The 15,349-nt window shown below is 28.5% G+C and overlaps 1 protein-coding gene and 1 long non-coding RNA gene across 2 annotated transcripts; both read right to left on the reverse strand.

Moving 5' to 3' along the window:
• Positions 1–6,166: 6,166 nt before the first annotated feature.
• LOC133038852 (uncharacterized) lies at positions 6,167–11,017 on the reverse strand. The gene is made up of 4 exons (XR_009688404.1): positions 10,606–11,017; positions 8,943–9,038; positions 7,519–7,670; positions 6,167–6,552 (listed from the first exon to the last, which is right to left on the reverse strand). It is a non-coding gene; the product is annotated as an uncharacterized LOC133038852 (long non-coding RNA).
• Positions 11,018–11,218: 201 nt separating this feature from the next.
• On the reverse strand, positions 11,219–14,681 carry LOC115722964 (sister chromatid cohesion protein PDS5). Its single transcript, XM_061118127.1, has 9 exons — positions 14,229–14,681; positions 13,973–14,056; positions 13,746–13,843; positions 13,145–13,348; positions 12,861–13,042; positions 12,183–12,226; positions 11,680–11,813; positions 11,438–11,560; positions 11,219–11,287 (listed from the first exon to the last, which is right to left on the reverse strand). The coding sequence occupies exons 4-9, from the start codon at positions 13,298–13,300 to the stop codon at positions 11,219–11,221; spliced, it is 708 nt and encodes a 235-aa protein (XP_060974110.1). The 5' UTR covers positions 13,301–13,348; positions 13,746–13,843; positions 13,973–14,056; positions 14,229–14,681.
• Between the last annotated feature and the right edge of the window lie 668 nt (positions 14,682–15,349).

A 15,349-nucleotide genomic window follows, 5' to 3' on the forward strand; every position in this document is an offset into this window, starting at 1 on the left:
CGAGCTTGACCAAACCAAAATAAATGGTGGAGTACTCATTTCACACAAGGCTAAATATCATTTATACGGGGTTAAGTGTTTTAAGGATAAAATACATTGTAGGGTGTAACGGTAATCTAATCCCTTTACAGTGTAGATCATTCATATAGAGGATCATTGATCAAATTAGGATTATAACAATGGATAACTAATGATATGTCTATATGGTGGAACATATAGAGCATTCTATATACTGAGAGTGCAATTCTAAGTTCTATGCGTGGATTCAACGAAGAATTAATAAGTCAGTGAATTTAGGTTATAAATTCTTGATCTGCTTATTGGAAGCTCGGTTATATAGACCCATGGTCCCCCCCACTAGTTGAGATAATATTGCTTGTAAGACTCATATAATTGGTTTTGATTAATCAATTATAATTCTCAAATTAGACTATCTCTATTTGTAAATTTTTCACTAAGTAAGGGCGAAATTGTAAAAAAAGAGTTTTAGGGGCATATTTGTTAATTATGATACTTTGTATGGTTGAATTAATAAATATGATAAATGATAATATTATTTAATAATTATTTATAGTTATTAAATAGTTATAATTGGCATTTAAATGGTTGAATTTGAAAATTGACGTTTTTGAGAAAATGAGATGCAGAAATGATAAAACTGCAAAATTGCAAAAAGTGAGGCCCAAATCCATATTGCCTAGGCCGGCCACTTTTATAGGGTTTATCATCTGATATTTTCATTATTTTAATGCCAAATAATTCAAACCTAACCCTAGTGGAATGCTATAAATAGATAGTGAAGGCTTCAGGAAATTTACACTTAACTTTCACACTTTCCTTCGGAGAAAAACCTGAGCCTTCTTTCTCTATACCTAGCCGCCACCTTCTTCTCTTTCTTCTTCCTTGAAATTTCGAACCACTTAGTGATTAGAGTAGTGCCCACACACAGCAAGTGATACCTCAATCATAGTGAGGAAGATCGTGAAGAAAGACATTCAACAAGAAGGAGTTTCAACACTAAAGAAGGAGTGAAAGAGATCCAGGTTCAGATCTTGATAATACTCTGCGACAGAAAGAATACAAGGGTTAGAGATCTGAACGGAAGGAGTCATATTATTCCGCTGCACCCAATGTAAGGTTTCTCATACTTTATATGTATTTATTTCATAATCGTTTTAGAAGTTCATATTTAGGGTGTTAATCAACATACTTGTGAGTAGATCTAAGATCCTGGTAAAATAATTTCCAACAGATTGAACAAGAGATTGGGCTTCAGGAGAAGACTTGATAAAGCCTTACCTCAGGAGGAAGTAAGCACTTGGTCTTCGGGAGAAGACTTGTTGAAGCCTTACTTCGAGAGTAAGTAAGCACTCACACTTCAAAGACAAAGGGAGTTCGGGCTTGAAGGTGTTTCAAGAAGTCAGATTCGTAAAGTGGATTACAAAGGATTGCGGCAATACTTTAGAGGGAGTCGACACTTGTTTAAGTCAATTGTCTTTGTAATTTTGATACTTTATTAATTGATTTCATTCTCTGGGCGTGGCCCCGTGGACTAGGAGTGTTCGGGAGAACACTAATACCACGTATAAATCTCTTGTGTCAAGTTATTTATTTTTCTGCAAATATTTTTATATTCTGCCGCCCGTTTTGTCACCGCAAAATCGGTTTCGCAAAGAATGTAATTACTTTCTACTTCTGCAGACGCATACAATTTTATATTTTCGTATATATAATTGACATTTGCAAAAACACGGTTTTTCAATTGGTATCAGAGCATGACACTGAACTCTTAGTGTGGTCCTATAACGTTTTTGTGTTAAAATGTCATTTTTTGTAGAAGGAAGTTCGATTTCTAGACCACCATTGCTTAATGATTCTAACTATCCTTATTGAAAAGTTAGAATGAGGGCCTTCATCAAATCTCAAGATGAGAGAGCTTGGAGGATGGTTCTATCAGGTTGGTCTCTTTTAGTTGAGACAGATTCCTCAGGTAATCCTATTATAAAATCTGAACTGGAATGCTCTATTGAAGATGATAAACTTTCTGCCTACAATAGCAAAGCTTTGCATGCTATATTTAACGGTGTAGATGAAGGTTACATTAAACTTATATCATCTTGTGTTTCTACCAAGGAAGCTTGGGAAATCCTTCAAACTCAGTTTGAGGGAACTTCTGATGTTAAGCGCTCTAGATTTATTATGCTTCAAACTAAATTTGATCAGCTTAGGATGTCAGACAATGAAACCTTAACTGAATTCTATGAAAAATTATCTAATATTGCTAATGAATATTTTGCTCTTGGTGAAAAACTTGATGATTCTGTTCTTGTGAGAAAAATTGTTAGAGTTCTCCCAGAGAGGTTCGATACTAAGCTTTTAGCAATAGAGGATGCTAAAGACTTCAACACCATGAAGGTAGAAGAATTAATGGGTTCCTTGCGCACTTTTGAATTAAATCAACAAATTAAACAAAAGGACAAACCCAAATCCATTGCTGACAAAGGATTTAAAATTATAATTTCATATAGTTCAATTAATATATAATTTTATATAATTAAAGATGTTGTGGCTACTCCCTAATTATTTAAAATTATATTTTCACTTAGACATTAGGTATTGGGCTCTACCTAAAAGTAATTTCGTTATTGACATAATAGACAATTACTAAGATTAGTGCTCCTAGTGTGGTCGTTCGAAGATCATTAAAAACCGTTCTAGATATGAGCATTTATCCCAGGTTCATATTTTCTTATGTCAAACCATAAAATTACTTACGTTTGTATACATATTTTATTCATTTTATAAAGTTTTATGAATATTTTATGAATAATTTTATGAAGTTTTATGAAACTTAATGTGCTAAATAAAACATTCAACATATCTTAATGCTTGAATATTTCTAAATATATCTAGCACTATAAAAGGAATTTATGTATAGCATTTAAATTATACAAATCTAAATTCATTGTATTAAACATAAAATTTTCAAATTAATACAAATTATACAATTAATGTATGATAATTAATTAAATGCTAATTCCTTAATATGAAATTAATGGCAGATTTTTTCAAAATTAATTTAGAAAATAAATTGCATAAATTCGGTAATATATAATTAAATGCACAATTATACAAATTAGCATAATTATTACATGCCTAAATAAACCATGTAATAAATTACCAAATTAAATAAATTTCCACTTTCAATTTATACTAAATATATGTATTAAACAAAAATGGAAAATTGACTAAATGCAATTTATTGACTAAATTAACATAAAATAGGAAAATAATTAATATTCTAAATAAATAAAAATTTATTAAAAAATTCGAAATTTTTCTTCTTTTTTTTTTCGAAAAATGCACTGCATAAACGACATGTCGGCTTTTGCAAACGCGAAACGACACGTCATTTTATCAATTCCGAAGGGGCTAATATGTATGAAAAAATGACATGTTGTTGTTTGCAAGGGGGAAAACGACATATCGTTTACACTCCTGAAGGGCTGCCTCACAAGACGAAAAACGACATGTCGTTTTCCACAGTGTGCAAAACGACATGTCGTTTGCAACAAACGACAGCTGCAACATATGAAAAACAACATGTCGTTTTTCCACACTGTGGAAAACGACACGTCGTTTAGGGTTGTCTTCTTCAGCCAACCGGGTCATTTTGACCCGTTTTTCTACACGTGGGTCCGACAGACCCGACCCAAACTCGATCAGAAAAGACAATTCCGACGACCAAAAATGCCCAAATTAATTCCAAATGAATCTCAACGCAAAAATTAAGACATTCATATAAATTTGATGCATCGAAAATACATAAAACAAAGACTTTAAAATCACCAAAATTTTCGAGTCTGAAAAATATATTCCAGAAAATTTTGAGATTTCTTTATTTTTCAAAGTGAATTTTCATGCTTAGAACAATCTATATTAATATATAAATGTATTGATACATATACAATGCATATATAGACATATATACATATATATATACTGAAAAATATTTATTATACCGTATATAAGATATATATATATATAAATGAAATGTATATATGTATATGTATGTATTTAGCGTATATATGTAAACAATAAGATAAAATGATGAATATAAACAAATGTATGAAAATGTATATATATAAACGATATATATAAAACTATATATAACTGAAAACCCGATCGTATACATATATATATATATGTAAACGTATTAATAAATGTATATATGTATATACGTATGAAAATATATATAATCGGGATTGTATAAATATGAATATATATATATACACGAGCAAAAACAAATATATATATATATATGAACACTGTATATACGAGTATATATATAGATGATTTCTCAATGGGTAATACCCATTTATGGGTAATAAAAAAATTGATGAGGTGGCAATTTATCATTTTTTTAGAAAAAAAAAATTATATTTATTTTCTTAATTATGATGATTCTAACCAATTAGAAATTATTTTTAGAAATAAATTTACTTTGCTTAAATTACTATAATATCTTTACACTAAATATAAAAATGTATTAATTATGGAGGATTTTTTTGTTGGGAGAACACATTCGTTTCTATTTTTTTAAAAAAAAAAAATGTTCATTTTTCTTGATGTGATTAAAAAAGGTTTATAAAAAGAGAAATTCATTCTTACAATATTTTATTTATTCTTTATTATAAATTTACTTTTGTTTAAATTAATATCAATTTTGCTGTTGTTATATAACGTGGATCATTAATATGATACTGCTTTTTTCATATTAGAACAACAAAATCACGTCATTTACTTAGGTGAGCGTGTGGAGCTTAGAATATAAGCCCACACACTAGCTACTGTTTTACTCTTTTATTTTTTAAAAATAATATTTTATCTCTTTAGTTATTAACGATATAGTTTTTCAATATTTTTTATTTAGGGTATTAGATTTGATATACATTTAGATTTAATAATACATGAAGTTTTGAATTTAGTATACTAAAATAGTGGTGTCATTTCATCAGTATTCAACTTTAGTACTTTTATTACTTTCTTATCTAATGAATCAAATGGTATGCGAGTTAAATTTCAAATGAAAAGTTACTAATGAATTTCTTATTTCCTTGAGTTAATTTTAAAATGAAAAAAAATACTCATGAGTTTCTTATTTACTTCACATAAGAGATAACTTTAAATTAAAAAATTAATCAAGATAATTAGTGTAATTGAAACATGTCTATATGTATAATTTACTTTTTGTGCTAGTGTTTGCTTTTTTTTTTTTTCTTTGTTGTATTTCGATTGCAATAGTTGATCTTTGCTTGGCGGTGAATTTTATTGAATCTTTTGCAATGTTGACAATGGCATTTTTTTTGTCAGAGCATTGTGCAGTGTCGACAATGATATTGAATGGTAACCACTCATGCGAAATTTTTGGGGTAGATTGTTACCAATTTTAAAAATCTGATATGAATTCCATTTCGTTATTAAATAATGATGTGTCACGATAAATGTGTTAAGTGTATATATTTATTAATTTAGTATATATTTAAAATTTTCTATTATAAAAATGTATTAGATAACGAGGTATTTTTTTTATATGGCACTAAGATTTGTATGTGGGCTATAATATTAGGATATCACAAACTCTCACATTTCTTGGTGTCTTCAAGTTAGACCACTATATAATAAAAAATTAATTCATACGGATGATATTTACAAAAATTCTTAATAATTTATTATTTTTTTTATCTCTGTTAAATTATTTCATGTATTTCTCCCTGTTTCCTCTTCTCTTGTGCTAGGATAAAACTCAGGTTCTTTGTCATATTCTATTGTTGAAACAGTTAAAACTCAAGTTCTTTGTCATATTCTATTGTTGTAACAATTATTATGTTATGGTCGTAATTGTATATTTTTCTAAGACGAAATCCTAATTGTATATTTTTCTAAGATGAAGAATCTGCACAAATACGTAATGCTTTGGGGGTAATAGTAGGCCATTATTCTATTTATATAATCTTATGCATTAATATATATTGAGAATGACTAAAATGAACACCAAGACAAACAAATAATTAACTAAAATATTTGAAAAGATATTGAACAAGAAGCATTGACTTTCTCATATTGTGCAGGAATTGTGGTCATGAGAAAAAGTAGACTCAATATAAAAATAATAATAAGCATTTCAAAATAAGATAAAAGCATAAACTCTTAACAGAAATGACTACAAATTCAAAGATAGGCATGAACAAAATAGCTAAGAAAAAGGACTACAAACCCATAAATGAGCATGACCAAAACAATAAAAATCAGAAAAGAAAATTAATCCCAAATATTTTCAGCCTCTTCAATGGCAACCACAAGTCCAAGAAGCATCGTTGACCACTAATCGCCATCAAAAAGTAACCGTCATCAACTTCGAACAGCCACGAACCTCGATGAACCGCGAACCGCTATGGGAACCCCAAACAACCACTATCTTCGTCGATCAGGAAAGGACTTGGGAAGCTGCTGCACGAAAAAATTGCTGGTAGAGTTGCTTAAGTCTTCAGACTGCAAAGAAAGAAACGAGAGAACATATATAAAAATTTTAAGAATGTTTAAGCAAATATTCATAAAAGTTGCAAACAATATCTTTTGTCAATAAAAACAAAGATGTACTGCGTAAGTTAGCAAATTCAGTACAGAAAAAATGTTTCATAATCTTTTTAACCAATCTTGTAAAGGCCTATCATCATATATAAAAGGTTCACCATAGAAGAAGTTAGGGACAACTTGAATTGTGTGGCCTTTCCTGTTCTAAGTTGATAATGTTGTAAGGAATTCCACTAGGTGTATCCCATGCTGGCAACCTGTCTCCAATGTCTTTAGCCTAAAGTAAAAGAATGATAGAATTGAATGTCTGTATATTCTTACACCATTTCCTATCTTGGTACCCCTTAAATTCAACTTCCTTATCCATTTTCCACTCCAGCTTTGTGAAAATGACACATTAGTCTTTGAGAACCATTAAAACATAGATTAGAATCCCTAATCTTCTTATAAGATGATCAAAATCAAAATAACCAGCAGAAAAAAAAAAGATAAATTTATCACTCGTAGCCAAAAAAAAAAAAAAAGAATTGAAAGAGAATCCATCAAAATCATGCTTCTACCAAATAACTTTGAGACATTATATCAAACAGTTTTCTTGCAATGCAAATTCAACAACTTTCAGAGTATAAATTTAATAAAAAAAAAAAACCTTCCAAAAAATACACCTACACCAAAAACTATTAATCTTTCTCATGCTCAACTTTGATCAAATACATTGTTCAAACCATTCACAAAAACTAGGATTAACAAATTAAGAAAATATCACATAAAACACATAAATCTAATAAAAGCAAGAGCAAGAATAAGAGTAGAAGGAAGATCCAAAAATAAAATTAAGGAATACTTACCTTTACCCATGCCTATGAGAGATCGAGGAAAGGGAGATCTTTACAAAAGAAAATTGAGATAAAGAAGCTACTATACCATAGATTCAAGATGCTTATCAATGGAAGATACTTCTCCTTGAATAGAGAGCAAGGCATCATCGATAGCAATAAAAGCTCGGTAATACCAGCAGCAACCTCTTGCATTTGCCTCCGAATTTGCTCTGCATGGACTCGGAGAAGCTTAGGCTCCTGCAAAATTCAAACCAAAAAATCAAACAAATACTCATATGAATACAATATAATTGTGTCATCCCATGGAAAAAAAAAAAAGCTTTTCATTTAATCAAATCACTCATATCTGATGAAAGAGAGAGAGAGAAACAGAGAATATTTATAAATTAATATTTTTTTTAATTGTTTTATATTTGGGAACAAGAATAGAATAAAAGGAATAAGGTTTGACAATGAAAATATGATGATTGACATGTCATCACGTAATAAGTAAAAATAAAAAATATTAATTTTAAAAAAATAATTAATAACAATAAATATTATCCATTTGATCAAATCTAACGGTCAATAATTAAATACCCATTTATGGGTAATACCCATTAAGAGTACACCCATATATATATACTAGGTGATTGTTACGTGCCAAGCCACGTAGTGTTAGTTTTATTTAATATTTTAGTTTTTTATTTTAATTAATAATTAAAATAGTATAATTATTTTAACAATTTTTTTTATAAAATAAAATATGTGTCAGTATATTTAGTAAGTAAAACATAGTTGTGTTATAATAATGTATGTTATTAATAGTAAAATGTACATTAATCTTCTAATCGAAAAAAGTTCTATTATCTCATTTCATATCTAATAATAACTACACAACTATATATTTATAGACTTTCACATTCTTTGCAAATTACTAATAAGCACCAATAATATTTTCATATTCTAATATTTTTCAACCTTCTCCTCTCGATGGTAAAATTAAAAATAAAACTAAAAATAAGCACAAACATATAAGGTAAATACTCATATACAGTCTCACATTTATATTATCTTTTCTAGACATTTTATCTATATTTTTCTTTTTTAAAAGATAAATAAAAAAAATTATTAATATTCTCCCAAGATAGGTTTGTTAGAGAGAGATGGGGGTAAGATGATTTTTTTAATTTAAAAAGAGATTATTAATATTTAAAAGATTGTTTAATTTTTTGGGTTTAATTATTGAGTTTATTTATTAACGGGAGATAAACGTAATCGTTAAATTTAACCGAATATTCTTTTATTTTTTAAGTATATTCTGTTAAACCAAGAAATGCCGTTAGATAGACACTTTTAATATATAAAGATATGAAACTCAACCAAAATCAAGGCAGAGATTAAAACCACTCTGATACCACTTGTTAGACTATATGTATAGAATATGAAATATAGCACATATATAAACAATATGTAATGCGAAAAAACTATAACCATATCGATAATATATGCAATGAAAGATCGATATACCTCCAACCATTGATCTTTCAGCTTCAATCCCTGTGATAGTTTCGGTATTGAAGTTCGAGCTTCCTCGCTCTCTCAACTCTCTTTAGATGGAATTTGCTGAATGAAATTAGAATGAGTAAGGAGCTCGGGGACCGAGACTCTATATTTATAGGTGAGATACTCCATCAGTATATGCGCCACATTAATTGTTAGAATATTTTGACAATTAATTCAGGAAATCAAATCAGGTAATGAATATAGAAATCTGACCACATATAGAATATTACATGATTGATTTTGTCCAGATTCAATGAATATAAAATATTCAAAATCAATTATTTATTTTATTTTCTTAAATAGAAAATCATTTTTTTTAAATAAAAAATTTATTTCCATAAATAAAATATTCTTTTATTTTAAATATCTTAATTTTTTTTTAAAAAAAAAAAAGCCAAAAGGATAAAAATATTATAGCCAAATATTTTGGAGTTATTAATTTTTTTTTAAAAAAAATGTCATTTTTTAATATCTCATTTTTTTGTTTTCAATTTTGTTTAAAAAATGCCAAAAGCACAAAAAAAAAAAAAAAGGCAAAAGGCCCGAAAAAAAAAGAGTTATTATTTTTTTGAAAAAATAACATAAAAAAATAAGAGAATTATAGAGAAAATAAATAAAAATATATGTTTTATATTAATTAATATTTATAAAACAATAAAAAAAAATTTGAAAAAAATGAGAGAATAAAGGAGATAACAAATAATACTAATTATATAAGGTGCCACGTCACCGCCTCATATTTATTCTTTATATATATATATATGTATAGATAGATTGATAGATTTTAAATTTATAAAAAAATATTAATTAATGATATTTAATATTACTTAAAAATGTGAAAAATTGAGAAAAAGAATAGAGTAAAATGAAGTCATTTTAGAGCGCCACATCACCGCTTCATATCTCTCATTTATATATAAATATATAGATTTGTTTTATAATTATGTTTATTTGTTATATAATTTATTTTGTCAAATTATCTGTTATATAATTAAAATAACAATAATTTAAGTTGAATTTAAATTTTAGTATAAATATTACAAAAATTTAATATTTAATTTGTGATTATTTCATTAAAGATATGATTTCTCTAATTTGTTAATTTTTTTATTTATTTTTAATAATAAAGTACATAAGTGAAAAATTCAAATTCATGTATATGCAGAACAAATACAAATACAAAAGGTGATTTGTCATCATAACAATACATAAATTTTTTAAAATTATAAAAGTGATTATCCAAATAATTTATTAGAGTTCAAAAAAAAGTTCATCAGAGATTTACATATCTAAAGTCATTGACCCTAGATCAAGAGCAAGAGCCTCTTTCTATAGCCTTTTGCTCCTATCACAATGCACACTCATCAAAAATTATAATAAACAAAAATAAAAAAAAAAAAAGCATATCACAAAAATTAAAATTATCTCTCTTAATTGGTAATATAAAACTAATAGTAATTAAGTCTATAAACAAAAAATTATCTACTAATAAAACTTTAAAGATGTGTATCCAAGTCAATAAAATCAAACTAACATAGGTATGTTAGATAAATTATTAATATACCCAAGATCTATTTGTATATAACATAGAACACAATAGTAGTATATGATAATTAAGTATGTGTACCTGATTGATCCATAGCAATTATCTCAGTTTGATCCACAGCAATTACTCCAATTCGATAGTGCAATACTATCAACTAAGTCTTCCTCCCTAGATCTCTAAATCAGAAGCAGTTTATTTTATCTGATTATCAAAATGTATACAATTGTGATGAGACAATATGTATTTATAGAGTTAGGGAGGGGACTTAGCTACAAAACCCTAGTTGGGCTGGGCCTGCTCATCAAAGGCTTCAGTCAACTAGAAAAGCCCACACTTCTGCTTCACCTAGACTTTACACACAGATGCTAAGCCCATTAACAATTGATCACCAACAACATGAGCTAACACAGCAAAGAACTATCCAATCAACCCAAGTTTTAATAAAACCAATAAAATTTAATGTAAGCCTAAATAAAAGTCTAACAAGGTATAGTTCAAAGAATAAAGAAACACTAAAGAGAATAATATAATAATAAAATTATCATCTTATATGAACCATATTGTATATTGTAATCCAATAAGAGAATAAAATTGAGAGAGATGAATATATACATATATATATATACTAGTTAAAAATTACGTGCCAATGCACGTTAATATTAGTTTTATTTAGAGTTTAGTTCCTCGCAGTCTTCTAAGTGTGAATGTTTTTCCTGTACCTGCCATAAGCCATCACGGTCCCATTATAACCATCCAAGACGCTCTATAAAATCAAATGGCAGAAAATTGAGTTGCCCACAATATGCAAAATAAGTGAATCTCATAGGAATTGAGATTAACTTTGTATAACTCGACAATAAACATTTATAATAAATTTTACGTAATGTTGCAAATTTAGAAAGAGTTAACAAACCTCCACTACAGGCTTAGCAACGACTTCGTATACTCGCTTTTGGGATGCAAATTTAGTAAGCACCTCATCAAATTCGTACGTGTCTGAATCCCAATTGTTTTTACTGAGTTTCAGCCATTTTAGCTGAAATACAACAAACAAGCCAAAAATCAACAATGGACCACAATCAACCAGAACATAGGCCCAACTGACCATTAAGAGGGACTTTAAAGTGCTATTGTTATTAGCATTGTGAAATTTACAAACGACAATGAGTGAGAAACAACAAAACTGAAAGTACCTCCGCCGTTAGCTCTACACAACAAAATCGCATCCGTCGCCAACTCTTCAGCATTTCGGGGTCGCAATCTTATGGCCACTCGAACTCTTCCAGGTACTGTTTGGGGAAACAAACAAAACAAAAAAGAACGAATGCAATAGGAAATTTCATCATTTGGTTATCTGGGTTCAGTCTACAGTTACTTATCTACAAATTTTTCTTTTTTTGGTATCATTCAAAGCACGAATGGACAATAGAAACCAAAACGAACTGAACTAAACTCAGTCCACTCTATAATCTCAAATTGATAAAAACAGAAGAGCAAAAAATTATATATATATAACTGATTCACGTTCAGTCCAAAATTATTCCCCAAAACTTGCTCATTTCCATTCTTTTTTTATTCCAGTTCTTCTGAATAATAAACGCTTGAAATTGAAACGAAAGCACATTTTAATTTAGAAACAAATCGAAGCGAGACAATACCTCCATCATCGCCCTTGATACCCCCGGAGCCAAACGAAGTGGGGCTGCTCCGACAAACAGAGGATCAAGCAGAGTTAGGAGGAGGCCGAGACTTAAATAAATGAAAACCATGAATTAAAATCTCACCAGTCACCATTTGTAAAATCTCAATAAATGTTCGATAAATTAATAATTTCAATAAAAAAATCTTAAAAAAAAATTAGTCTCCATTCGGTTCATTTACTCAATGAATAACATAATTAATGCGTAACATAATATATAATTTTTACTGGTTTGGGACACCATGAAAACCACTATTAATACAATGCTATATTTTTTCTGAGATATGAAAGTAAAGAAACTCTGTAACTTTGCACAAGAAAATAAAAGACATCCACAATGACCAAAGTACTCTTGATTTCAAGTTATCATAACAGGCCATCTTCCATGCTGAACTAAAAAATATAGGTATCTCATAAAAAAATTCAAAATTCAACAGAAAAGAGGAAAAGAAAGTCACACAATAAGATACATACACATTTGGCGACAAACAAAAATGCAAGCAATTTAATACTGCATGTGTTGCTTAAGCAATCAAAATGTCAAATATATTCACCGTTCCAAGTCAACAAAGAGAAGAAAAAAAAGCACTACAACAACAACAAATAAAGGATTAAACAACAGAAGACACGTCTGTACCTAATTGCGTTTAGAAAATGCTGGAACATTTCTAGGATCAAGGTATCACATTCAAGATCCAACATCACCACACAAGACCTGACCTTTGCAACAGTCTCAAGAATTGAGGTTCTTTTTGTATATGATCGGCTTGACTTGTCACATAGATTTTCAAATGATGATACAATAAGCCGAAAGACCTCCTGCATACACAAAAATAAACAAAAATCGAACCCAAAAAATAAATGACTATTTGGCAGGCCTTAAACAAAATCTAAAAACATGTACTTATATTTTAAGTATACCTTCATCTGGTCATCATCATAAGGAGCATCAGGTGCAGTAATTCTTGTTATCTCACTGATGCAAGATGCAACTGCAACTTTAACATCAACATTTGTATGTCCTAAAAGTGTTTCATCAACCAATGATTTCAATGACGGAGAAAGTGCACTTTGCATTGATTCAGACGGAGACTGCTCCACCTTTGATAGACAATTCTCAACTCTCTGTCATTAACCAAAATAAGAGAAGGCATAAGAGTGGTATTGGACGCAAAAACACAAAATGCAAACAAAATTATATAATTTTAGGGGGAAGAATTATTCTATTAGATTCAATCCCATATCTCTAACCCAAAAAAGAACATCAATTTGGCATGTAATAGTATTTAATATACCCAACAATCAAGACTGTAATTTGTAACGATTCTTCTCACATGTTTAGGTCTTTAGTAATAGGCTTAACACGCGGCTTATCAAGCAAGTAGCTGTTAATAAAATGGCGAGAAAATAAATTTATGGATTCTTCTTACAAATAATTACATGGAACTGAATATTAACCAAAGAGACAAACTCGTTTAGTAACCAAGTGGAAGCTTTGCAATATTGGCTTTACTAAAATTACCTAGTAAATAAGTTTACCCAAAGGCTCAAGTCAACATTAAAAGTTCACCATACATCATATTAAAGGAGCCATTGACAATTGTTTCCTCGATTTCAATACTGCAATAAATATATAAATATATGTGAAACTCAATTATAAAATCAGCTCTTCAACTAAAGTTGAAAACAAAATATCCAGAAGAGACTGCTTTTTTATTGACTAATATCCCATTTTAACCGTATAATTACCTCATATTCAAACCAGCTTGTTCCTTTATCCTTTTAAACTGCCCTTTGATATAACGAGACTTCTTTAAAACCATGTCGCCCTTCCTATTAATAACACAGCTCAATTACCAATAATTAACGCAACAAAAAGTATACGACTCCATCAAATACAAACATATACTCTAAATATTTGTAATAACTTCGAATTTATAGTTCAGAATCTGTAATGAAGAAAATAATTTTAATTTAAAAAAATTGAACAGAATTAGAGAAAAACCAATCAAGATTTCGCCCGTCTCGTTTCCTACTCTTTCTCGGAGATAAGCTTGGGATCTCTGAAGGGGTCATTTACATAATAATAGTTAGTGTAAATAAGAGAGTGGTGTAGAGAGAGGAGCGAAAGAAGAAGAAATAAAATGTGAACTAATCGTAAAACTCTGGCCTGCGATTGGAACTTGACTCCTTTGAATTTCTCCGATTGGAATTTAACTCACTCTGCGATTGGAATTTGATTCCTTATAGAATTTCTCCGATTGGAATTTTACTCACTCTGCGATTAGAATTTGATTCCTTTGAATTTGGAATTTAATTCTTTTGAATTTCTCCAATTAGAATTTCGTTGCTAGAGATGATGAAAGGGTATATTAATTGATTGGGAATGGGTTCACATACAAAAAAAAAAAAAAATCTTTTGTGGGATTGTGATGAGAGTGAGATTCTAATTAGGTTAGGGCAATTTAAAATAATAGTATATTGAGAAAGAGAAAGGGATAGTTAACGGGAGATCAAGCCTACTAACATCGTTAAATTTAACAGAATATTCTTTTATTTTTAAAGTATATTCTGTTAAACTTAGATAGGCACTTTTAATATATAAAGATATATTAGGAAAAATGACGTGATTTATGCATGATTTAGAATTAATGTATATATAGATAATTATTATTTATATTTTTTTAGAGTTTGGTAGAAGATTTTCTTTTTAAAAAAATAATAATAAAATAATTAGAAAATAAATTTTTGTGTGGTCATAGGAGAATTTTTTAAAAAATAATAAAATATTTAGAAAATAACTTTGTATATATGGTATCATATAGATTTTTTAATATATTAATTGTTCATTATTTTTTAAAATTTTAATTTAAAAAAAAGAAGCCACAACATGGCAAAAAAAAGCTAATTAATTTTTTTTTTTTTTTAAAAAAAAAGCCACAACGTGGCAAAAAAAAAGCTAAATTTTTATTTGAGTTATCATTTTTTAAAAAAAAATAATGAATTAAGGAAAAAATATATTTTATATTAATTAAACTATATGAAATTAATAAAAGATTAAAGAAAGAAAGAATTAAGGGAAAAAAAAAAAGATGACTTTAAAGCATTTTTAGACCGCCACGTCAC

The sequence above is a fragment of the Cannabis sativa genome, chromosome 6, assembly GCF_029168945.1.
Source record: "Cannabis sativa cultivar Pink pepper isolate KNU-18-1 chromosome 6, ASM2916894v1, whole genome shotgun sequence".
In the NCBI taxonomy this organism is placed as follows: Eukaryota; Viridiplantae; Streptophyta; class Magnoliopsida; order Rosales; family Cannabaceae; genus Cannabis; species Cannabis sativa.

Excerpts from the sequence above, each read along its gene's own strand:
- LOC115722964 (XM_061118127.1), bottom strand. The coding sequence starts at position 13,300 with ATGCAAAGTGCACTTTCTCCGTCATTGAAATCATTGGTTGATGAAACA. Across the intron at positions 12,227-12,860 it reads CATTTTCTAAACGCAATTAG|CCCCACTTCGTTTGGCTCCG; the intron begins GTACAGACGTGT and ends TTGTCGGAGCAG. Across the intron at positions 11,561-11,679 it reads TTTCTCACTCATTGTCGTTT|CTAAAATGGCTGAAACTCAG; the intron begins GTAAATTTCACA and ends GTTGTATTTCAG.